The sequence below is a fragment of the Neopsephotus bourkii genome, unplaced genomic scaffold (genome assembly GCF_033783945.1).
Source record: "Neopsephotus bourkii isolate Nb327-2 ecotype Australia unplaced genomic scaffold, CSIRO-AGI_Nbou_v1 NB_1139, whole genome shotgun sequence".
Lineage (NCBI taxonomy): Eukaryota > Metazoa > Chordata > Aves > Psittaciformes > Psittacidae > Neopsephotus > Neopsephotus bourkii.
Window position 1 is genome coordinate 1,876,151 of NW_026901625.1, and position 21,291 is coordinate 1,897,441.

The following is a 21,291-nucleotide window of genomic DNA, read 5'->3' on the forward strand; positions in this document are numbered from 1 at the left end:
GATGCATTTACATCTCAAATGGATCCAGCCGCCCAAGCACCAACCATTACCTATCCTGAGATAAAGCAGTGCGCAGCCTCCCCAAACCTGTCCCATTGAAGCACTCCCCAGCATCTGTTTGCTTCTTACTTTCTAAGACAAACTCAGGAACCAGAGTTACTGTGCAGGTTATCCTGAGATCACCTACACAAACCAGCACGTGTAGAGCAGATTTTGCCCTTTAAAAGTCTGGACTGGAGCAAGTCCAGAGGAGGCCATGGAGATGCTGCGAGGGCTGGAGCAGCTCTGCTCTGGAGCCAGGCTGAGAGAGCTGGGCTGGGGCAGCCTGGAAAAGAGAAGGCTCCTGAAGGGGAGACCTTAGAGCAGCCCCAGTGCCTAAAGGGGCTGCAGGGAACCTGGAGAGGGGCTTGGGACAAGGGCCTGTAGGGACAGGCCAAGGGGAATGGCTTGAACCTGCCCGAGGGGAGACTGAGCTGAGCTCTTAGGCAGAAGCTCTTCCCTGTGAGGGTGCTGAGGCGCTGGCACAGGGTGCCCAGAGAAGCTGTGGCTGCCCCATCCCTGGCAGTGTTCAAGGCCAGGTTGGACACAGGGGCTTGGAGCAAGCTGCTCCAGTGGCAGGGGTTGGAACTGGAGAAGCTTTAAGGTCCCTTCCAATCCAAACCATTCTATCATTCCTGGCAGGATAAGGGTGCAAAGGGACAGCCTGAAGTCCAAAGCAATGCTTCCCATTAGTTTAATGTTTGCTGAATCACCGGAAGCAAAAAGGAGGGCCCAGAAGATAACAAGCAAAAACGTGTGCAAGGTCAGAACCAGTTGAACACTGCCATCACTCCCCGCCTCGTTTGCAACCTCCTGACGCATCCACCTCCCTGCAGGCAGAGCTCTGGAGCTTGTCCTGCTCCTGCCTGTACTTCTGCAGAGGGATGGGTCTGATCCTGAAGATTCTGATCCCTTTGCTGGGGCTCGTGCTGGCCTACTATTTTTATTCAGCTCCCGAGAACTTCAATGAAGGTAAGTCATCGGAAAAACACATTTAAACCCACAACCAGGGAGGCTGCTGCCAGAGCAGCAACATGTGCCCACATGGAAGAGCACAGGCTGTTGGAGGGGCATTCCAAAGCACACACAGGAAAAGCTGGAGCATGGGAGGGCTGAAGGCTGGGAGAGGAGCACAGTTAACACCCAGAGCAGGGGGTCAGAGCACTGCACCACACAGGAAAGCTCCTGGAATTACAAGTGGGTCTGCTGGGGTGCATGGTTGTCAGTAAATGCTCCATGCCGGGCTGGACAGAGTCTTGGGTGACACAGCCTAGGGTGAGATGTCCCTGCCCACAGCAGGAGGTCAGTACTGGATGGTTTTAAGGTGCTTTCCAACCCAAACTATTCTAGGATTCCACGATTCTGGTTTCAGCTCTAAGTTATTTTTCTCCTTCCCAGTAGCTGGTGCAGTGCCGTGTTTTGGCTTTAGTGTGGAAACAGTGCTGATAGTGCGACAACGTTTTAGTTGTTACTCAGTACTGCTTACTCTGATCAAGGACTTCTCAGCCTCTTGTGCTCTGCCAGTGAGGAGGGGCACAAGAAGCTGGGAGGGAGCAGAGACAGGACACCGGACCTGAGCTGCACCAGTGGGTATTCCATGCCACAGCACATCATGCCCAGTATAGAAACTGGGGGGATGTACCCAAAAGAAACCACTCAGGTCAGGCTGGGCATTGGTCAGTGGGTGCTGAGCAATTGCGCTGTGCATCACTTGGGATATTTTTCCTTTCCCCCTTTGAGTTTTATATTCTCCCCCCTTGGTACTTCCCTTAGTAGTAGTAGTGTATTACACTTCAGTTGTTATGCTCTTACTTAAACCCATGGGGTTTACATTCTCATGGTTCTCCTCCCCATCCTGCCTGGAGAGGTGAAAAGCGTGCAAATGGCTGCATGGTGCTGAGCTACCTGGGCTGGGCTTAAACCACAACAGCAACCTGATCTCAGGAAAGTATTTCCTTAGGAAACATGCAGTTTCCCACTCTTTTTGTCAACCCTTGCCATGTCCAGAAGCCTGCCCAGGCTGGATGCAGAGCTCAAGCCTCACACATGCTCCCCACCAAACTGGGATTAACAACCAGGGGTGGTGGGGGGGGGGAACAATTGGGCTGTGCCAGCTCCGAGCTCTGCATCCTCCTCTCCAGAGATGCTCCGTGGGAAGCGGGTGATCGTGACCGGAGCCAGCAGCGGCATCGGGGAGCAGATGGCTTATCACCTCGCACGCATGGAGGCCCACCTCCTGCTCACGGCGCGCACGGAATCCAAGCTGAAGAAAGTAAATGGCAAGCAGAGCTTGTGTCGGGCTGGCAAACCCCATTCACAACCCTGAACCCCACAGGCACACAGATATCCACCCTATCCATGCATGTGGGGATGCCATACAGCCCACAGATCCAGTCCAGTGTCTCCCCAGCATGAGCCTGTTCCAACACACAGACACCCCTACCACAACAAATTGTGTGGTCAAAGCTGAAAGCACAGCACTCCTTTCTCTGCAGTCTTCAGCTGTGAATTCTGATCATCACCACTAATCTGCCCAGGGCCTGGTCTGATCAACCTTTGCCCTTCCTCAAAGTCTGAGCTGGTTTTGCATCCTGTATACAACAAATCAAAGTTGAGCAATCATATTCCTATTTATAAATATGAAATATTTGTACTATTGACTCTGCAGCCAGAAACATTTCTCTGAGCAATGTGTCTCCTCCCATAAAGGCAGAAGGGCTTCCAGTGGGACAGGGTGACGGCTGCCCATCCACCCCAAAGCAGAACAGCCTTCATGGGATGGGGTGGTCCTTGGAGGGGATTCCATTGCCAGTGGGATAGGGGGTCTGTGGAAGGGAGTCCATTGCCACCACTGTTCTCACTGTCACTGCAGGTAGTGAGGCGGTGCCTGGAGCTGGGTGCTGCCTCTGCCCGCTATGTGAGCGGCTCTATGGAGGATACCACGTTCCCCGATGTGGTGGTGAAGGAGGCTGAGACCACCTGGGGTAGGTGCTTTGGGACCATCCCAGCCACCAACAAGCTGGTTTGTTTTGAGATGCTGGTTCCTAACAGCAAACACCCTCTGCTTGCAGGCGGCCTCGATATGCTCATCCTAAATCACATCGGTTACAGCTACTTCAACTACTTTGATGGGGATGTTGGGCACATCCGAAAGCTCCTGGAGATCAACTTCCTCAGCTACGTGGCAATGACAGTGTCTGCCCTTCCCATGCTGAAGGAGAGTGATGGTAGCATCGTTGTCGTTTCATCCATGGCAGGTGAGCACACAAGGGGCCAGGCTCTCCCTGCCCACATCCCTTCCTCTGCCTGCAGGGGATCCCTGCTGTACCTCCTCTTCAAAAGCCAGAATAAGGACCATATAGCAGAAAGCTACAGGGCACTGGGAGTCAGGATTAGCATAGGATTTATCCTGGATGCACAGTTTGAGCCCCTGGGGGGGTTTATATTCCATGCCCTGTTCTGCCAGTCTCTTTGCACCCACTAATCACCTTCATGCACTGAAGTCAATGATACACCACTGCATGGCCACATATTACACATGGGAATACATACAGGAAAACACGAACAGTACTGCCCACAACTGAAGGTACTTCATGCCATATGCAACATTTAAACATTCCTGCATGTATTTATTTCTCTCAAGCATTCATGACAGCAAACTCCAGCTCCCTAAACCTCAATATTGTAGCTACTTTAAGGGAAGGAAGAAGGGAGAGCCATGCAGCCTGGTCTGCCCACTACACAAACCCTGATGTGTTTCTGTTCCAGGTAGAATTGGCACCCCATTTATTGCTCCCTATACTGCAACTAAGTTCGCCTTGGAAGGGTTTTTCAGCTCCTTGAGACAGGAATTCATCATGGAAAAGGTCAACGTCTCCCTCACACTCTGCGTCCTGGGCTACATTGACACAGGTGAGCTCAGCACCACTGGGACCCCATGACAATGCATTTCCAGGCAGAGCCAAGCCAAGCCCATGACCTGCCCTCCAGCCCCAGGATGCTCAGCACCTTCCTTTGCCACCACTGTTGGAACCCAGGCTGCAGGAGCTTTGCAGAAACAGAACTCCAGCTCCTTAAAGTGCGGTCTGAGAGCTTTGACCCTGCCATCCTTGCAGTAAACCCATGGTGGTGGGGCTTTCATCCTATGGTGACTCAAGAGGCAGAAAGGAATGGGAAGGCCATTGCTATAATGATAGTCTTAACTACTCTAAGTAGGCCTGCTGCTCGGTTTGTTGGAGGAAGCAAGTGCCCACAGCAGCCCCTCCATCTGACACTGCTCCTCCTGTCCCTGCAGAGAACGCGGTGCGAGCGGTCTCACACGCCGTGCGGCATAAACCAGCACCAAAGGAGGAGTGTGCACTGGAGATCATCAAGAGCGGGGCACTGCGCCAGCGGGAGCTCTACTACCCAACGCGGCTGATGAGCAACCTGCTGCTCCTCCGGGCCATAGCCCCCGACTTCCTCGACTCCCTCATCAGGGGCAACTATAAGGTGGAAAACATCAAAAGACCATAGCCCCCAGGGCAGGGAGCATGCCAGGACACCTTGGGCCAGACATGAGGGGTTTGGGTGTTCATCTGGCTACTTGGGTGCCCTTTTCCATGCCACCAGGACAGCCCCATGCTGATGCACCCTGGCAACCTGAGACTGCTTTAGAGAATCCCAGACTGGCTTGGGCTGAAAGGACCTTAAAGCTCACCCAGCTCCAACCCCAGCAACGGGCAGGGACCCCTTCCACTGGAGCAGCTTGCTCCAAGCCCCTGTGTCCAACCTGGCCTTGAGCACTGCCAGGGATGGGGCAGCCACAGCTTCTCTGGGCACCCTGTGCCAGTGCCTCAGCACCCTCACAGGGAAGAGCTTCTGCCTAAGAGCTCAGCTCAATTTACTCTTTCAGTATAAAACCATCCCCTCCCTTGTCCTGTCCCTACAGGCCCTTGCCCAAAGCCCCTCTCCAGCTTTCCTGTTGGCCCCTTTAGGCACTAGAAGCTGCTCTAAGGTCTCCCTTAGGAACCTTCTCTTCTCCAGGCTGAACAACCCCAGTTCTCTCTGCCTTCCCAGGACACACCAGAAGTCAGTAACACACAGCATTAAAACATCCTTTTTACTAGTGAACTCTTGGCTTTTTTCTGACCAAGAGGCTTCTTTAGAGAAGCTCCTGACAGCAGGATCTGCTGCCAGCATCCTGCTCACCAGCAGGTTTCCTGCTCAGCCTTCCCACACCAAGAGCCACAAAGGCAGTGGTGCTGAGCCAAGGCCAGAATGAGCAGCACAAAGCACCCAAAGCCTCAAGAGCCTCTGAACCGTGCCTTTTTGGTTTTGGTCATATATCCCTTCTAGGCTGGTCTTTGTAAAAATAAATCCTGTGTTACAAGATCTCTGCTTTTACTTGTGTTCCTTTCCAAAGGGCACAGAGCCCTTATCAGGGCCCAGCTGGTTAAACCCACTTCTCTGCATGATTTGCATTAACACAGCTTTCACTTCTCTTAAAGACCTTAATGAATTCCTGGCCATTGGTGACCTCTCCTCAGCTGCCCATACACACTTTTTTCCTTTTCCAATCTGCAAAAAGCCTTAAAATAATAGCATTACTGTACTTCCCCAAGCATGGATTTCTCTACCCCAAAGCAGCTCAGGGAAACCCAGTCACCAAACACCACAAAAGCAGCTCCATGAATCAGCACCCAACCTGAGCCTGTTGGAGACCACTGCAGGGAGATGGCCCAGAAGATAACTGAGCTCTACTTAGAGAGAAGCTGGGGACATTGGGGTCCCAAGATAACCCAAACCCCACTGCAAGCCTGGCCCCTGCGCCCTGCAGCCGGGCTGTGAGCAGAGACAGGAACCGGGGCTCGGCTGCAACGTTTCCTGTTTTAGAGCAGAGAGCAGCAGAACGAGGTGGTTGGCACAGAGATGGCAGTTGGAGCGTGTTTGTGCCTGATAACACCCAGCTCTGCCGTGGACATCCAGGGGTAGGACGGGACCTTTGGGTCAGGTAAGTACCCACAGCACCAGTGTGGTAAGGGATGGAGGGGAGCAGACAACACTGCACTAAAGGCAGCGGTGTGCACCTTTTTCTCCTCTTTTTGCCCCACTTTCAGCCTGCACATTGACAGCAAGAGGCTGTAACATGAACCAGCAAGAAGCACTTTGGGGTGGGTTTTTTTTTGGTTTCCCTTGAAGCAAGAAGAGTAACAGCTTGGAAAGCAAAGAGAAAGGAGGTGTTTGAGGGTAATTCAGGGTAGCAGAAGGAGGAAATAAGAGTATTAGCTTGTCAAGAAGGCCTTAACAGTTTGCTCAGCTTGGGGGGGGATTGGACTGTGTGATTCTGGAAGCTTTACCTCGCTTGAAAGGCCATTTTTGGTTCACTGAAGCTATTACAAGTGCTCTTGGGATGCACCGTGCCAGGCTGGGCAGCCCAGAGGGGTGGGAGAGGGGCTGAGCTATTCCTGATGGGAAGAGCTGGATGAGCAGGGACCAAGGACACCCACAGTCTGGACTGAACATGCAATTGGGCCATTTCTAAAACTAAGAAAAATTGGTTGAAAAACTCTTTACAGTGTCCTGAATAGTTGGGACCAGCTTGGTTGCAGACACCAGCTCTGCCCCATGCTATGGGGCTCATACTCAGCTTCAAGGGAGCTGATCACAGGGCACTGGCATACACCCAACTTGGATTTCTGTGTGAAGCTGTCGCCAGATCTTGCCTTGGCTTCTGGGCCAGGGAAAGAAAGTGTGCACCATGGGGAAAGGCCCTGGATGAGCACAGTGGGACTGGTGTGGTACAGACACAAAAGCTGCTCAGCCTTTTGTACCTGCTTTCCATCTCTGAGAGAGCTGGGCTGGGGCAGCCTGGAGAAGAGAAGGCTCCTGAAGGGGAGACCTTAGAGCAGCTCCAGTGCCTAAAGGGGCTGCAGGGAACCTGGAGAGGGGCTTGGGACAAGGGCCTGTAGGGACAGGCCAAGGGAAATGGCTTTAACCTGGTCACAGGCTCAGCCCTGGGAGCACTGTCCTGGATGGGGGTTTGCAGACATCTTCCCAGCCCAGAGCAAGAGCTGAAGTACCCACAGTGAGAGGACGGGACTGGCAACCAGCTTTGGGAACACCACAGTTAGCACAAGGACAATAAAAGGGATTATGGAGCAGGTTTTACGCATTCTAAAAAGCACAGAGGTACTATATATTTAAAAAAGGGTGACTTGTTCCCATTTTTCCCCCCCATTAGACTCAACTACTTCCTTATTGCTTGAGACACTGTGATACCAATGAAGTTTTGATGGTTTTGTTTTGACACTGAAGAACATCTGAGTTGTCAGAAACTAAACTGGGTTTTTCCCCCCCATTCCTATATTAAAGGGATTTGCCCAACACAAGAAAAGCTCCAGATGTGGTCACAGCAGCTCCCAGGATGAGGCTCCCTGCGCTGTCCACCCTCTGAGCAATGTACATGGGATGTGCACAGAGATGATGAGCCTCTTTGCTGATGGGGTGAGGGGACAAGAGAGTGGGACACAGCCTTTGCTTGAGGGGAGGAAGGAAGAGGAGTGCTTGAGGGTAGTTATTTCTCATCTCTGTATGACCAAAGTTCACTAGAACACGATGCACTGGTGGCTTGCAACTGTGCAGAGAAGTCAGCAAGAGGGAGGAGGTTTCATACCTACACCCTGCATGCACATGTAGATGGTTGCAACAGAACTGGAATGGAGGAGCTCCTCCTTCAGGCCACAAAGTCCCCAGAAATAGAGGCAGAATTCGTGCCTGAAGCAAAGCACTCAGAAATACAATGCAGCTTCTCAAGAGTGAAGTCACAGACCAGCACCTCTGCTTGGACCTATTTAAAAAAAAACCTGCAAAAGAAATGCACACCTATGAGAGGTTCAGAGCAGAAACAGCAGCTATCAACAACAACAGGCTGAATAAGAGAAGAGAAGGCTCCAGGAAGACCTTAGAGCAGCTCCAGTGCCTAAAGGGGCTACAAGAAACCTGGAGAGGGGCTTGGGACAAGGGCCTGTAGGGACAGGCCAAGGGGAATGGCTTGAACCTGCCCGAGGGGAGACTGAGCTGAGCTCTTAGGCAGAAGCTCTTCCCTGTGAGGGTGCTGAGGCGCTGGCACAGGGTGCCCAGAGAAGCTGTGGCTGCCCCATCCCTGGCAGTGCTCAAGGCCAGGTTGGACACAGGGGCTTGGAGCAAGCTGCTCCAGTGGAAGGGGTCCCTGCCCATGGCAGGGATTGGAGCTGGAGGAGCTCTGAGGTCCCTTCCAACACAAACAAATTATTATAGGATTCTATCACTCTTCCTGTGTTTCCACTATTTTCTTTAGGTTGGCTAAAGAACTGTAACAGCATCCCCAATAGAATCAGTTTGAATAACGGAGGGATTTTATCAGGAAATAGATTCTCCTGAGGAAGCATCATTACTTGGTAGTGAGGCCTGAGCCTGCAGTTGAAATCCTGTTCCTAGCATCCCCAGGTCAGCACCCACCCACCAGAGGAGCAAGAACAGCACCATGTGTTTACACAGCCAATGCATGCAAAGTCACAAGGAACAGATTTCTCCAGGAACTCTGCGTGCACCCAGTGCCTGAGGCTTCCAGGATGAGCACCCGATACCCCACATGCATTTACCCCTAGGAATAATCACTTTGCACCCAGATCATGTCTTTCCCCTTGCTTTCAGCAGGTCAGAGCACCCCGGGGCGGTCACAGACACCATGATCAACCAGCCCCAGAAGCCACGGCCGCGGCGCAGGCACGAGAGCTATGATGAGAAGTGCGAGCGGCGGCACGAGACGCGGGAGAACCTGCGGCGGCGGCACAACGTGACAGCGTGCCGCCACGTCGGGACCAGGACACCGGACCCACTGCAGAGCCCCCGGCAAAGGGAGTTCCTGAGGAGGAGGAACGGGCTGGGCCATGCTGGAAGGGCACCGCCGGGACAGCGCATCCCCATGGATCCCTCTGCCCGGCTGGAGCCGAGCCCATCCATCCTTCTCCAGGTAACCCGCTCTGGGGAGCATGCACCACAGCACCCACACGTCAAAGCACATCCAAAAAGCAGGAATGCACAGACCAAAATGTGCATTTCCTAACAAGCTGCAGAGTTCAGCATGGATAAATGCTGTTGCCTCCCTCCCGCTCCTCTCCCGTTTTCCACACCCTGAACCAGGTGCAGATGTTCTGCCATTCCTCCCAGCACAACCCCACCTCCTAACTGCCAGACTATAGCTTTGCACTTACATAAACCACTTTTACCCTCAAAAACTGAGTTCTAAACACCCGGCTTCCCTCCAGCACCTTCACTGTTAGCAGGAAGGATGCAGGAATGAGATTCCCTGGTACTCATTACCAACCCTGTGCTGCACAGCTAACAGTGACCCACAGGGCTCACTGCCTGAGTAACATCTATAGAAAGAGGCAATACAAAACACCCCAATCTGGGAGCCAAACAGATTTCCTTCTAAGTTCACAACCCATGCAAAATAAACAACTCCCCTGGCAGGCTCCGAGTTCATCTTAGTGGCCTCACAACCCCCTGTGAGCAGAGGCAGTGGAACACAAGATGATTTCCACAGACATGGCCTCAAGCTCCCTTTGTACCACAGGAGAGGTCAGAGCAGTTACCAGCCTCCTGCCCCCATTCAGGTCACTAAACCAGGAGGTTTTCTCCCACTTCCTCACAGAGCTCTGGAGCTGCTGGAGCCAGAGCAGCAGATCCTTATGATTTGCCATGGTTTCTTGGCATCCCCTTGCTGCTCTTCACCCAGTCACTGCAGGTTCAAACACTGACCAGGCCACAGCTCCTTCCCCTCCATTCCTCACAGCCCATTCTGCAGATGCTGACTCAAGCTGCTCTCTCATTCCAGCACCCATGGAGCTGCCCCACATTCCCCCCTGCACTCTCCCCACTCGGCCTCAGCATCCCCTGCAGCACTTCAGCAGAAGCCATCCCCAGGCGAGGTGTGAACACCCAAGGTAGGTGAAGGGTGCTTGTGTTCCCCTCCCACATCTCCATCAAGTAATCTGGGATGCTCCTCTCTAACCCAAGCTCCCCTGGCAGCAGCCTCACTCCTGCAGAGCGTTTTATCACCTCAATCTGAGTTTTCCTGCAGGTGCAGGAATATTCCTCCTGCAGAAGGATAAAAACAGGCCACAGCTTAACCATCAGTGCCCTATGGCTTCCCTGTGAGTGCCCCAGAGTATCCAGGGGCCTGGGGGATAACTTCAGTCTGCAGGACCACTTCACTTCCACTTCTCCATCCATCTGAGCAGGACTCCCCTCTGGTCCCTATTGAGTTGTGTTGCTGGATGGTGTTTAAACAGCAGTTCTCCATTCTAGAAGCAATGCCATCCGAGATGGACACCCAAATAGAAGAACTGCACAGCCCCTCAGGGACAGGGGATCGTTCACATCCTCTCACTTTGCTTTCACAGGAACACAGACCCTTACAAACCCAAGGGCAGGAGCAAAAGACTCAAGCCAACAGACAGAGTAAGCTGGCCCTCCCTTCCCTCCCAGGGCTGGGGTTCAGATACCTGCAGAGCAACAACTTCCAATGCTCAAATGTGTTTAACCTCAGCACAAGCTTCCACTGTGCAAACACCAGCACCCTGCTTGGAGCAGCTGGTGCCCAGAACCACTGACCGCTACAGACCCCCCCCCCACCCTCACCTCAGTAACACGCTTTCTTCTTTATTTCAGCTGTGGAATAGCAGTTTTAAATAAGGTAAGAAAAACACAGGGACTTCTGTCCCATGGATATCATAAAATCATGGAAGGGTTTGTATTGAAAGGGGCCTCAGAGCTCCTCCAGCTCCAACCCCTGCCACAGGCAGGGACCCCTTCCACTGGAGCAGCTTGCTCCAAGCCCCTGTGTCCAACCTGGCCTTGAGCACTGCCAGGGATGGGGCAGCCACAGCTTCTCTGGGCACCCTGTGCCAGCGCCTCAGCACCCTCACAGGGAAGAGCTTCTGCCTAAGAGCTCAGCTCAGTCTCCCCTCGGGCAGGTTCAAGCCATTCCCCTTGGCCTGTCCCTACATCCCTTGTCCCAAGCCCCTCTCCAGGTTTTCTGCAGCCCCTTTAGGCACTGGAGCTGCTCTAAGGTCTCCCCTTCAGGAGCCTTCTCTTCTCCAGGCTGCCCCAGCCCAGCTCTCTCAGCCTGGCTCCAGAGCAGAGCTGCTCCAGCCCTTGCAGCAGCTCCCTGGTATCTCTCAGTCTCATTCAGTAGCAGCCCTGATTTGACACATGACATGGCAAAGATGCCACAACTTCGATGCTGTAAACTGCAAAACCCAGTCATTTCCATGGGAAAACCAAGCAATTGCAGCCCCGCAGGCTCCTCCAGGACATTAGCTTCAGTTTGATTCCAAAATACTCGGATTTTGGAGCCAGTTCATAAAATGTTTATAAACAGAAACAATCCCACTGTTTTCAAACATTTGCCCTTTCCCTTTCAGGAAATGGTGCAGTTATCCAACTACCTCAAGGTAGGTGCCAAACACTGTGAATTGCCCACAGAGAAAGCAGAACTTTAAGAATCATAGAATCAACCAGGTTGGAAAAGACCTTTAAGATCATCAAGTCCAAGCATTCCCCAGCACTGCCAAGGCCACCACTAACCCATGGCTCTGAGGGCCTCGTCTACATGCATTTTGAACAATACCATTATTGAATCATAGAACAGTTTGGGTTGGAAAGGACCTTAAGAACATCCAGTTCTAACCCCCTGCCATGGGATACCTCACAATAGACCATGTTGCCCAAGACTCTGTTCAACCTGAGCTTGAGCACTGCCAAGGATGGTGTATTTACCTGTTCCAGCACCTCACCACCCTCACAGTAAAGAGCTTCTTCCTTATCTCCAACCTGAACTTGCCCTGTTTCAGTTTGAACCCATCACCCCTTGTCCTATCACCACAGTCCCTGATAAAGAGCCCCTTAACGAAAGGGTGCTGCCTGCCCAATTGTAACATGCCCAAGAAGTCCTACACATGAGCCACAGCACACCAAGACCTGTCTGCCCCCACTGACCGGCTCTCCCCTTCCCCATAGGAGGCCCTGCACCGCGAGCTGCTGCTCAAGCAGAAGATGGTGATTTTGCAGGAGCTTTTCTCCACGTTGCTGCAAGCATCAGAAAAGTCCTGGCAGGTACCAGAGAGCTGCAGGAGGCTCCTGCTGGGCCATGGGTGGGACTGGGTTTGCATGTAGCAGTACGAGCACCCCATGGGGCTCCCTTTCTATCTGTAGCTCTGCCCAGCTCCAGTGCTCTATATGTTTAAAAGGCAATGCTGTCACCCAGCAAACAAAACATCATGTGGAGCCATCCTCCTGCAAGTAGCTGCTTGTCCTGCTTCTTTCCTTGCTGTCATCTTTCTTCTCAGGGAGGGCTGAACACAAAACAAAGTTAGGGTGTCACTTTGCCTCACATTTTCCCCCCTTTCGTGCCCCAAAAGACTGTTACAAAACACACTTTGCTTTCGGATCAACAGGAAGTGTAAAACCCTTTCCTTCTGCAACGTTTTAGAAGGTTTTATACTTGCCTTTCCTGCTTTTTCCCAAATAAAAACCAATCAGAAGTGTGTAAACAGCTACAAAAATGGAATAAACCCAAACCACCAGCTTGCACCAAATTTTCATCCCCAGTCAAAACAAATCTCCAGCATTTTAAACCACTTCAGGTTTTTTTTGGCCAAAATAAAAGTTTCAGATGCACCACAGTGGTGAACCCAAGTGCTGGTAAATGGTGCACTGGATGGGGGAAAAGAGGCTGCTGATTAATCTGGGAACACAACAGCTAACCCCCCCATCCATTCCACCCAGCTCCCAGCTATCCAGCCTGCTCCTCACAAGGATCTGTGGGGATACCCTCCATCCCACCACTGCCCTGCTTCCTTCAGGGATATATTCTGGGCCCCAGACACAGACTGGAGGACCCAGCACCACGATGGGGGCACAATGGGTGAATCATGGCTGTGCATCAAACCATTTCCTCATGGCTCAAACAAACCCTGTGGGCAGCACCGAACCAGGACCCAGATCTATTTCTTATCAGGAGGTAAAACTAAAGCGATGCATTTTATGCAATGTATGAAGCATTTTAAACAGGGTTATTTAATCAAACATGAATTTACAGTTCACTGCACCTTTAAAAAAGTGCTTTGAAAGTTCTGTTGGGGCAGAAAAGCGAGTGATTGGGTGAGATGGTCTAAAACCCCCTTGTGTTAGACATGCTGTGGTTAGAAACTTCCGCCTTCGCTTGCTGCTTCAAATATAATATGAGCAGGAAAAAGCATCCTGACACACTCAGCAGGACGTAGCCATGAAACCTCAGATTAGAAAGAGGTGGGTGCACTTTGCTTCTTGCTATCTCTGCTGCACAACAGAGGCTTTGCTGCTGCCTCTTGCTTTCCATCAGGCTAAAATTACCTTGCTGCTGGCACAGGAGCCAGAAGCAAGGTAGATACTGGACCTGGTCCAGGGGAGGTGCAGGGAGAGGCTGGGAACAAGAGGTTTCTCCAGGAGAGCTGGCAAAGGGAGGTATGGACAATGCTGTGCAGTGGAAGTTATAGAACCACACAACGGTTTAGGTTAGAAGGGACCTTAAAGCCCATCCAGCTCCAACCCCTGCCACGGGCAGGGACCCCTTCCACTGGAGCAGCTTGCTCCAAGCCCCTGTGTCCAACCTGGCCTTGAGCACTGCCAGGGATGGGGCAGCCACAGCTTCTCTGGGCACCCTGTGCCAGCGCCTCAGCACCCTCACAGGGAAGAGCTTCTGCCTAAGAGCTCAGCTCAGTCTCCCCTCGGGCAGGTTCAAGCCATTCCCCCTTGAAACAATCACAGTCATTTTTAAAAGTGCTGCTCATGTCCATGGAGTCTTCTGGCTCAATGGAGCAAGTGAATACTCTGCAGGAGAATAGCAGTGTTGTTAAACTGAAGGGATAAAGCGTTTAGTTCCTTCTGCCTCCCATAACTTTACTTCTAGATTAAGACCTTCCTACCAATGGTCTGTACCTTAAATCTGTTGTAAAACTCGCTCAGTTGATTCAAGAATGTTGCCAGTTGAAAGAAGCTAAGTCCCAGTTATGATTATTAAAAGTAATTCATCTTAAGTTGTTCTCTTCTTGAAAATTACTACTTTAATACCTTCTGTTCCCTTCCTGACCCCTGAAGTTGAACCTTACTTTTGGAAGTACTCTGAAGCTCTGCAGAGTTTATGCTCTGTCTTTTCCAGTGCATTATTACTACTGCTACTACTATATGCACTTGATTTTCTAGCACAAGCATTGTGCTTGGGCAAACTGGAAGCCTTCCAGAAACAGTATGTATTATTATTGATTTACACCAGCTATCTAAAATAGGGGAAGGAGTATCAGAGAATTCACTGATCACAAGACAGCCAAAATCAGTTTAAAATACTCATATGGCAATACTTAAATGACAGCAGTAGAGAAATGCAGAAGAGTCTGGGAGAGGCTTTGGAGCTGCCTATTCAGGTAACCTCAGACTCTCTGAAGCAGAGGGCTACAGAGGATTCAAATATGGTATATGCAAGACTATTTTAAGCATGTTAACCCTAATCCTGTCCTCTTCCTGGCTCCCAGTGGGTGGGTTTGGGCTTAGTTTTTGGTTAGTTTGGGTGGGAGTTTGTTGGTGTTTTGATTTGAAAGCAGCCCCTTTCATGTAGATAATCCTCAACACAGGCTCCATCACGATTTGCTCACGTAACTTTTCTGGTCAGAAGCATCACTTCTTATTCCTCCCACACTCACTCACCCCACACTGCCATGCTGTTCTGGTAGCAGCCCTGACAAACAACTTATTCCATTTAGGGAAATCTTTAGGTTCTTTTCCCCAGTTTATAAGCTGTATCTCCATGAAAGGAGTCTGCCAACACATTTCTGCTGTGAAGCATAGGAAAGGCGCAGCACTCTGCTCCCTTGCACTTTCCATGGTCATTCACATCTGTGCACGACAGCCATAAGGCCTCCATCCTCCAACCAGATAGAATAAAATACAATAAACTGCAGAGGAAAATTAGGCATAATATTTCACTTATAAAAATGCTTTTTAAAATCCCACCTACTTTCTGAGAAGATAAAGGCTTCCGTTCTTTGTACCAACAACTGAATTGGGAAGATTACTTGGGATTGGACTGTGTAAACCTAACCAGTGCTAAAATACCAGAGAATCTGGTTTTGCTTGGGTCTAACAGCTATTCCTGTAACATCAAGGAGCTGCTTTTCAGAGGTTTGACTTCAAACAGCAGTAAGCAGAGAAGATAGCAGCATTCTCAGTATCGGTGGTGGAAAAAACAGCCCATGTGAACTCTTTGGTGGAAATTGTATCTCAATTTGCATGCAGGCTGGTTTCATGAAACAGAAGTCTGACTAACACCGAGAGGAGATTATAATGAGAGAAATGAATCACTGTTGCCCTCTATCCCCCTGCCTAATTGCCAGATGTTGCAACACAGACCCAGCCTGTTTCCTAAGGGAACCAGCAAGGCAGGACCGTAGCACCAGCTGGAACTTGAGGGAAGGAGTGTTGCAGGAAGGAGCCATCAGCCAGGTACAGGGCTATACATGGGGACAGGCAGCTGTGCTCTGTCAGGATCATCCAGACTAACCTGAAATCCCCTTGCTCTTCTCATCTCACTGCAAGCAGCTGCACTCAGTAACCAGCAGAACTGCCTTGGGAGTGTTCTTCAACACATAAAAGTCTTACTTCCCCCATATCCCATTTATTCTGAGATGGTGAAGGCTTGTTTGAACTCTAAGCATTGAAGAGATACTGAAGGGACTTCAGACACAATGTTATAGATGAAGGAAGAAAGTGCATCAAAACACAAGCTAACAAAACATTGGGGGCATATTGTATAGTCCACGATTCCATACATCAGTTCACCTGTTTCTTCCCCAGGGCCAGCTGAATGAAGATAAACTGAAGTGCAAACTAAGGGCGCTTGAAAACCAGCTGCAGGCTTGCACCCAGGTAACATCCGACTCACTGAGAAACAGCCATGGGTGAAGAAAGGCATGAAAAGAGAACACCCAAGTGTGCAATGAAGTCAGGTGTCAGTTTCTAGAGCAATCTGATTAGATACAGATCTGAAAATGATTTGTCCTCTTTGCTGAAGCAATGCTTCACAGCAAATCAGCAGCTTTTACACTCTGGATTTACTAATACTCAGGCTTAGCAAGATTAGAGGTAAGGCAGGTAAGACCCCTTCAAGCACTTCAATTCTTCCTTTGAAGAGTTACTCAAAAGAGTGCGTGAAGAAGATCCTGATAGACATGGAGGATCAGAAGCAAACCTATGAGGAGAAGGCAAAAGAGGCTCTTCAGAAGATGCTGGAGGACAAACTTCAGACTGAACAGCAGCTGCAAAACTCTGAGGTAAGCAACACGGTTTACTCCTGGGTTTGCTTTAATCTAGTCCAACTGCCATGAACAGCCCTCCCATTCTGCTCTGCACTTACACAGGGAACAAGCCTCACACACATCCAGGGACCCAAGGGCTTCAGGGACATCCTTTCTGGAGCTGCTCTATTATATGAAAAGACATTTCCCCAAATTTCCTTTGACACACAGGATAACTGGAATTGTCAGAAAACACAAGTAAATCATCTCCCAAGTACTACCAGGCTTAAATACACCCAGCACCACAACCAAGCCTCTGCCCAGGTTCACTCTGCCCATCAGATGGCATCAGCCCCACACAGGTTATTGCAACCACCACGGTACAGGCAGAGGCAGTGCTGCCCCAGCCCCACACAGCTCACATGAGCACCTGCAGGTGTTATTCAGAGCAGCCTGGCATGGTCCCACCACACCACCACTCACAGCCCACCCGTGGCTCCTTGCTCTCCTCCCTAGAGAAGCTTGGCAGCGACAAGAGAGGACCTTGCCTTCTGGAAGGAGCACTATGCCACCCTCAAAGCTGAACTGACCCAGGTGACCACGGCACACACTGAGCTTGAAAACAGCTTCCATACTCTGCAGAGCAAACTTCAGGTACGTCAATTCCCTGCAGGAACAGCATCAAATCCACTGGGAGCCCACAGGTGGAGGTCTCTGGATAACAAATCCCTGTTGATGGAGCACAGTGATCATATATTCAACTCAAAGCTGAGCTGATGCTGGGGCTGTTCTCACCTGCAGCAAGCGGATGCACAGAACGAGCAGCTCCACCAGACCCTGTGCAGGCTGCAGAGCGAGCACAATGTGCTCCATCAGCGAGCCAGTGCCCTGCAGGAGGACAACGACCTGAAGGCTGAGCACATCCGTGCCATCAAAGGTACCATGTGCAAGGAGAATGGTGGTGGGGGTCTGTCCTCCAGGTGAGTGTAAGGAAGGAGGATACAAGGAAAACACTCTTAAAATCCTGTTCCTTAAAGCCAAGTATGTGCACTCACAAAAGGCTCACTCTCTGTGCTGTGCACCTCAGCTTGCCATGAAAACTGCTGGCTTCCTAAGGGCTCCTACAGTCATTTCCAACCAGATTAAAGGACTTAAGTGACTTTTCTAGAAGAAGGGGTGGGAGACCTGAAAACAGAAAAAATCTCAGAGTCCTCAGCTTTGATGAGGACTTTTACATCCTTGGTAGACCCATCAAATGCAGCAAGGCAAGCCTGCCTGGGTTACTGTCTGAGGAGCTAGCTGCTGCATGGTGGGGGATGTTACCAGCATATAAATACATGCCAGTAGTGTCCTAAAGCACTAATTCACATAGAGACAAGGAAACACATACTTCACGTGGCTGTTTTAAAGCACTACTAAGGAAGAGTAAACGGGTGGTGGTTTTCATAACAGTCTCAAACAACTTTAAAATAAACCATAAATAAATAGAGGCACACTAGAAAAAACTGCTAAAACTGAAAGAGCCAAAAATCACATCCCTTTGGAGAAGAACATCCAGTGCAGTCAACAACACCCCCTCCACACATGTGGAGAATGGGAAAGTTGCCATCCTTGCATAAAGATGCAGAGGTTTACATCAACCTTGATTCCCTTCTACTGTTATTTCAGATACACTGCAAGAAGAACAAAACCAGAGGGTAAAGCTGGAGGCAACAATCAGCCATTTGCACAGTAAGTAACACAAACACACATAAAGCAATTCAAAGCATTAGTGCTGGGGATCATAACACTGACTTTCTATATTCACAGACTTCATAGACAGCCAGACCAACAAACAGAAGACCCAGGAGGCAATGGCACAAAGGAAAGGTCAGCAAACTTTGTAACTCCCACCTAGCCCTGCTCACACTGGACACAGGGATGTTAGACCTGACTCCAGGAGAGGTCCACATTGCATTAGAATAAAGGATTATTTTAAAGCTGCACAAACCAAGTTATTATATTTTTCTAGTTAACATTAAAACCTAAGTGTATTTATGATGGCAAACACTTGGAAAAATAAATGGATTTCACTGTAAATTCTACTGTAGTGGCTATGCCATTTTTTCCCCCAAAACAAAATATATTCCTGTTCATAATTGCAATTACAGTTGTACTTGGAGGGAAAAAAAAAGGTAATAAAAGGCATTTTAACTCTCCCTCCCCTCCCTTTCTGGCAACTACTTAGAAACCCCTCTAAACATGCTTAACTTATTGCTATCGCAGAGGCAGGCCTATGATAACTCAGCCAGCTCCCCTTTCCTCTGCTGTGTGTGTAGCACACAAGTATTAACCTTTAAACTACACTGAGTAAAGCTCTAAAGCAAACTGAATGCCTGGACCTGTTTCTCACCAGAAGCCTGACTGTTTTCTAGACCAGGTTTTCACCACACAGACCCCACCTCTCACTCCTGCCAAGGAGGAACAAAACCCTCTGTTAGAGCACCCGGAGGAGGAGAAGGGGGGAGAAGAAAGCCTGAAGGATGAGATGCAGAAAAGGACATTCCAGCTTACAGCAAAGGAGAATGAGGTGAGGAAGTCACTGAACCACAGATGCTGGTGTAAGCACTCCAGCAACAGCACAACACAAGGCACCAAAGCTCTTGGAAGTTTCTAATCTCCTATAAGGGTTATCTCCCCTGATTTTTATCCTGATACCAGCATTACCTGAACCCCCAATGCATCCTCTGCATGCAGAGTGACACCAGCAGAGCCCTCTCCATGCAAACTCATGGATAGGAGAGTCTCAGCCTCAGAAAAGCCAAAGCCACGCTTCAAGAGCTGAAACCCTGAGCACAAAGAAAGCAAGAAGGAAAAGGCTTCCACACAACAAAGCCAACAAAACCAATGCCCTTACAACTGGGATGCAAAATTTCAAAGCTTGCATGGTGTTTCCCATCAAACCATGCCCTCTGCCAACAAACAGACCCGCAGTTCTTACAGCAGTAATCAGATAGCAAGGATTTATAAAAAAGGATTTATAACTTACCATTGCAGAGCTTGCAGCCACACAGGAGAGAAGATTGCCCTACTAACCCAGGCCGATGAGAGCAGCACCACCATCAGGCAGCACCTGGGGGAGGACTTTATGAAGCACAATCACAGCTAAAAGGGAACAGCTGGGGAGGAACTCCATTACCCCCCATTGGCTCCTGCAGCATCTTCTGCTAATGCATTGCTCATCAGGAAGGCAGCTGGGTTGTCCAGGTCAGAAGGTGCTCCCTGGGTTTGGAGTTATGCAGCACCTGTCCCATGTTTCAAGTTTAAAGGAGTTTGTAATTGCTCTTGCAGTCAGTGAAATGTAGAATGAATTTCAGCAGGAGAGGCAAACCCTGCCATGAGTGTGCACTCCTTCCTGACCCACACACTTCCATGGCCATGAAAACAACTGCTGCTTCTCTCTGCCATGTTGGTGTGAAAGGTGGCAGCAAAGTCCAGATGGCAACAGGCTGTGGCATCACCACATCCCCAGTAACGCCGAGATCTGCTCTGTCCCCTGTAGGTACATACGGCCACACGGGTAGCAGGAGTGCAAGTCCCCCATCACCGCAGTGCCCATGCACGGGCGAAGCACTGCAGCCTCTGCGGGAGCCCTGCTGCTGTCGGTGGGTACGGAAGAGAGGGGATCCCTCCTGCTAATGGCCCCTTGCTGTGCTTGCAGTGCATGGAGCTGCGCTCGGAGCTGCAGGCCCTGAGCGAGGAATACCGCTCCTGCCTGACCAGGCTGCGCCAGTGCCGGGATGAGCTCAACCACTTCCAGAGCAAGCAGGCGAAGGTGGGAGATGCTCCTCACCCCGGCCCCCAGTGCTTTTGGAGCGGGGCTGCACCCTGGTCTGCAAAAATCATAGAAACCCAATCTGGTTTGTGTTGGAATGTTGGAACTTCTGCCTAAGAGCTCAGCTCAGTCTCCCCTCTGGCAGGTTAAAGCCATTCCCCTTGGCCTGTCCCTACATGCCCTTGTAAATGTCTTTCTCCAGGTTTCTTGTAGACCTCTTTAGGTATCAGAAGGCTGCTCTAAGCTCCCAGATAAATATCCCCATTTTGATAAATATCCCCGTGTTTGCTAGGGATGAGAAGTTTCTCCTTCCCACCAATTTCCTCCTAACACTTGCTTCTCCTTGCAGCGTCGGCACGGTCACTGGGTCCCTCTCCTGGTGGCACTGATAACAATGGCCATAGCCTCCTTCCTAGCAAGTTACAGACCATGAGGGACCTTCTCAGAGAGGGACTTCACCGCAGGAACTGACTTCTTCACCACCAGCAACATTCCCTCGCCACAGTGCACCTTCTGCTGCTTCTTACTTGTGTGTTCAGTGTCTATGGAAGCTTCATTCCACACTCCCCACCCCAAATTCCTGCAGCTCCAATAAAGGCTGGAGATCCCCCTTGCCTTGCCTGTTCTAATTGCTTTGCACCAGTTGAAAGTTGTGCTGCCCAGTCCCGACAGCGCTGAGGGACAAAGCCACCACTGCTGGGGCCTGTGCAGGGTGGGAGGGATGGGTTATCCCATGCCCTTGGGATTCTCCTTCCTGGTTTTCATGCATGAGAGGACTACAGGATTCTCTTCATTTATTTCCCCCCTAAATATGATATATTCAACCCTGGACCATCTCTACTGGTACCTGACAAAGAAGCCCAGCTCAGGGAGGTGTTTTTGCACAGTTCCTTCATGCAGAGCAGTTTTCCCATCTCCCACCTCCTGTGCCCAGCTCAGCCCATTGCTCTGATAGCCCATCCTGAGGCCAAACATCCCCACATCTGCTTCCCTTTCACTGCTAGCACATTAATCCAACCAAGACAAGGGGTTGAAGCCCCTTTTGGAGCTGCACGGTGCAGGTTCTACTGGAGCATGTGCCCCTCA

The 21,291-nt window shown here is 50.5% G+C and overlaps 2 protein-coding genes across 4 annotated transcripts; both read left to right on the plus strand.

Annotated features, from left to right (window-relative positions):
- Positions 1–722: 722 nt before the first annotated feature.
- LOC133217430 (11-beta-hydroxysteroid dehydrogenase 1-like) lies at positions 723–5,412 on the plus strand. Of its 2 annotated transcripts, XM_061362900.1 has the most exons (7): positions 723–795; positions 876–1,011; positions 2,181–2,311; positions 2,912–3,023; positions 3,111–3,296; positions 3,808–3,951; positions 4,334–5,412. In XM_061362900.1, the coding sequence occupies exons 2-7, from the start codon at positions 924–926 to the stop codon at positions 4,552–4,554; spliced, it is 882 nt and encodes a 293-aa protein (XP_061218884.1). In that variant the 5' UTR covers positions 723–795; positions 876–923; the 3' UTR covers positions 4,555–5,412. The 2 variants fall into 2 exon arrangements, with proteins under 2 accessions (XP_061218884.1, XP_061218883.1); XM_061362899.1 differs by lacking the exon at positions 723–795 and having other exon boundaries at positions 802–1,011.
- Positions 5,413–5,779: 367 nt separating this feature from the next.
- TRAF3IP3 (TRAF3 interacting protein 3) lies at positions 5,780–21,229 on the plus strand. 2 transcript variants are annotated; one of them, XM_061362897.1, is made up of 16 exons: positions 5,780–6,031; positions 8,713–9,031; positions 9,899–10,007; positions 10,467–10,524; positions 10,735–10,759; positions 11,490–11,519; positions 12,085–12,180; positions 15,952–16,023; positions 16,287–16,427; positions 16,908–17,045; positions 17,193–17,328; positions 18,060–18,122; positions 18,201–18,260; positions 18,806–18,960; positions 19,933–20,205; positions 20,555–21,229. In XM_061362897.1, the coding sequence occupies exons 2-16, from the start codon at positions 8,747–8,749 to the stop codon at positions 20,636–20,638; spliced, it is 1,725 nt and encodes a 574-aa protein (XP_061218881.1). In that variant the 5' UTR covers positions 5,780–6,031; positions 8,713–8,746; the 3' UTR covers positions 20,639–21,229. The 2 variants fall into 2 exon arrangements, with proteins under 2 accessions (XP_061218881.1, XP_061218880.1); XM_061362896.1 differs by having other exon boundaries at positions 5,941–6,031; positions 20,092–20,205.
- Positions 21,230–21,291: the final 62 nt, after the last annotated feature.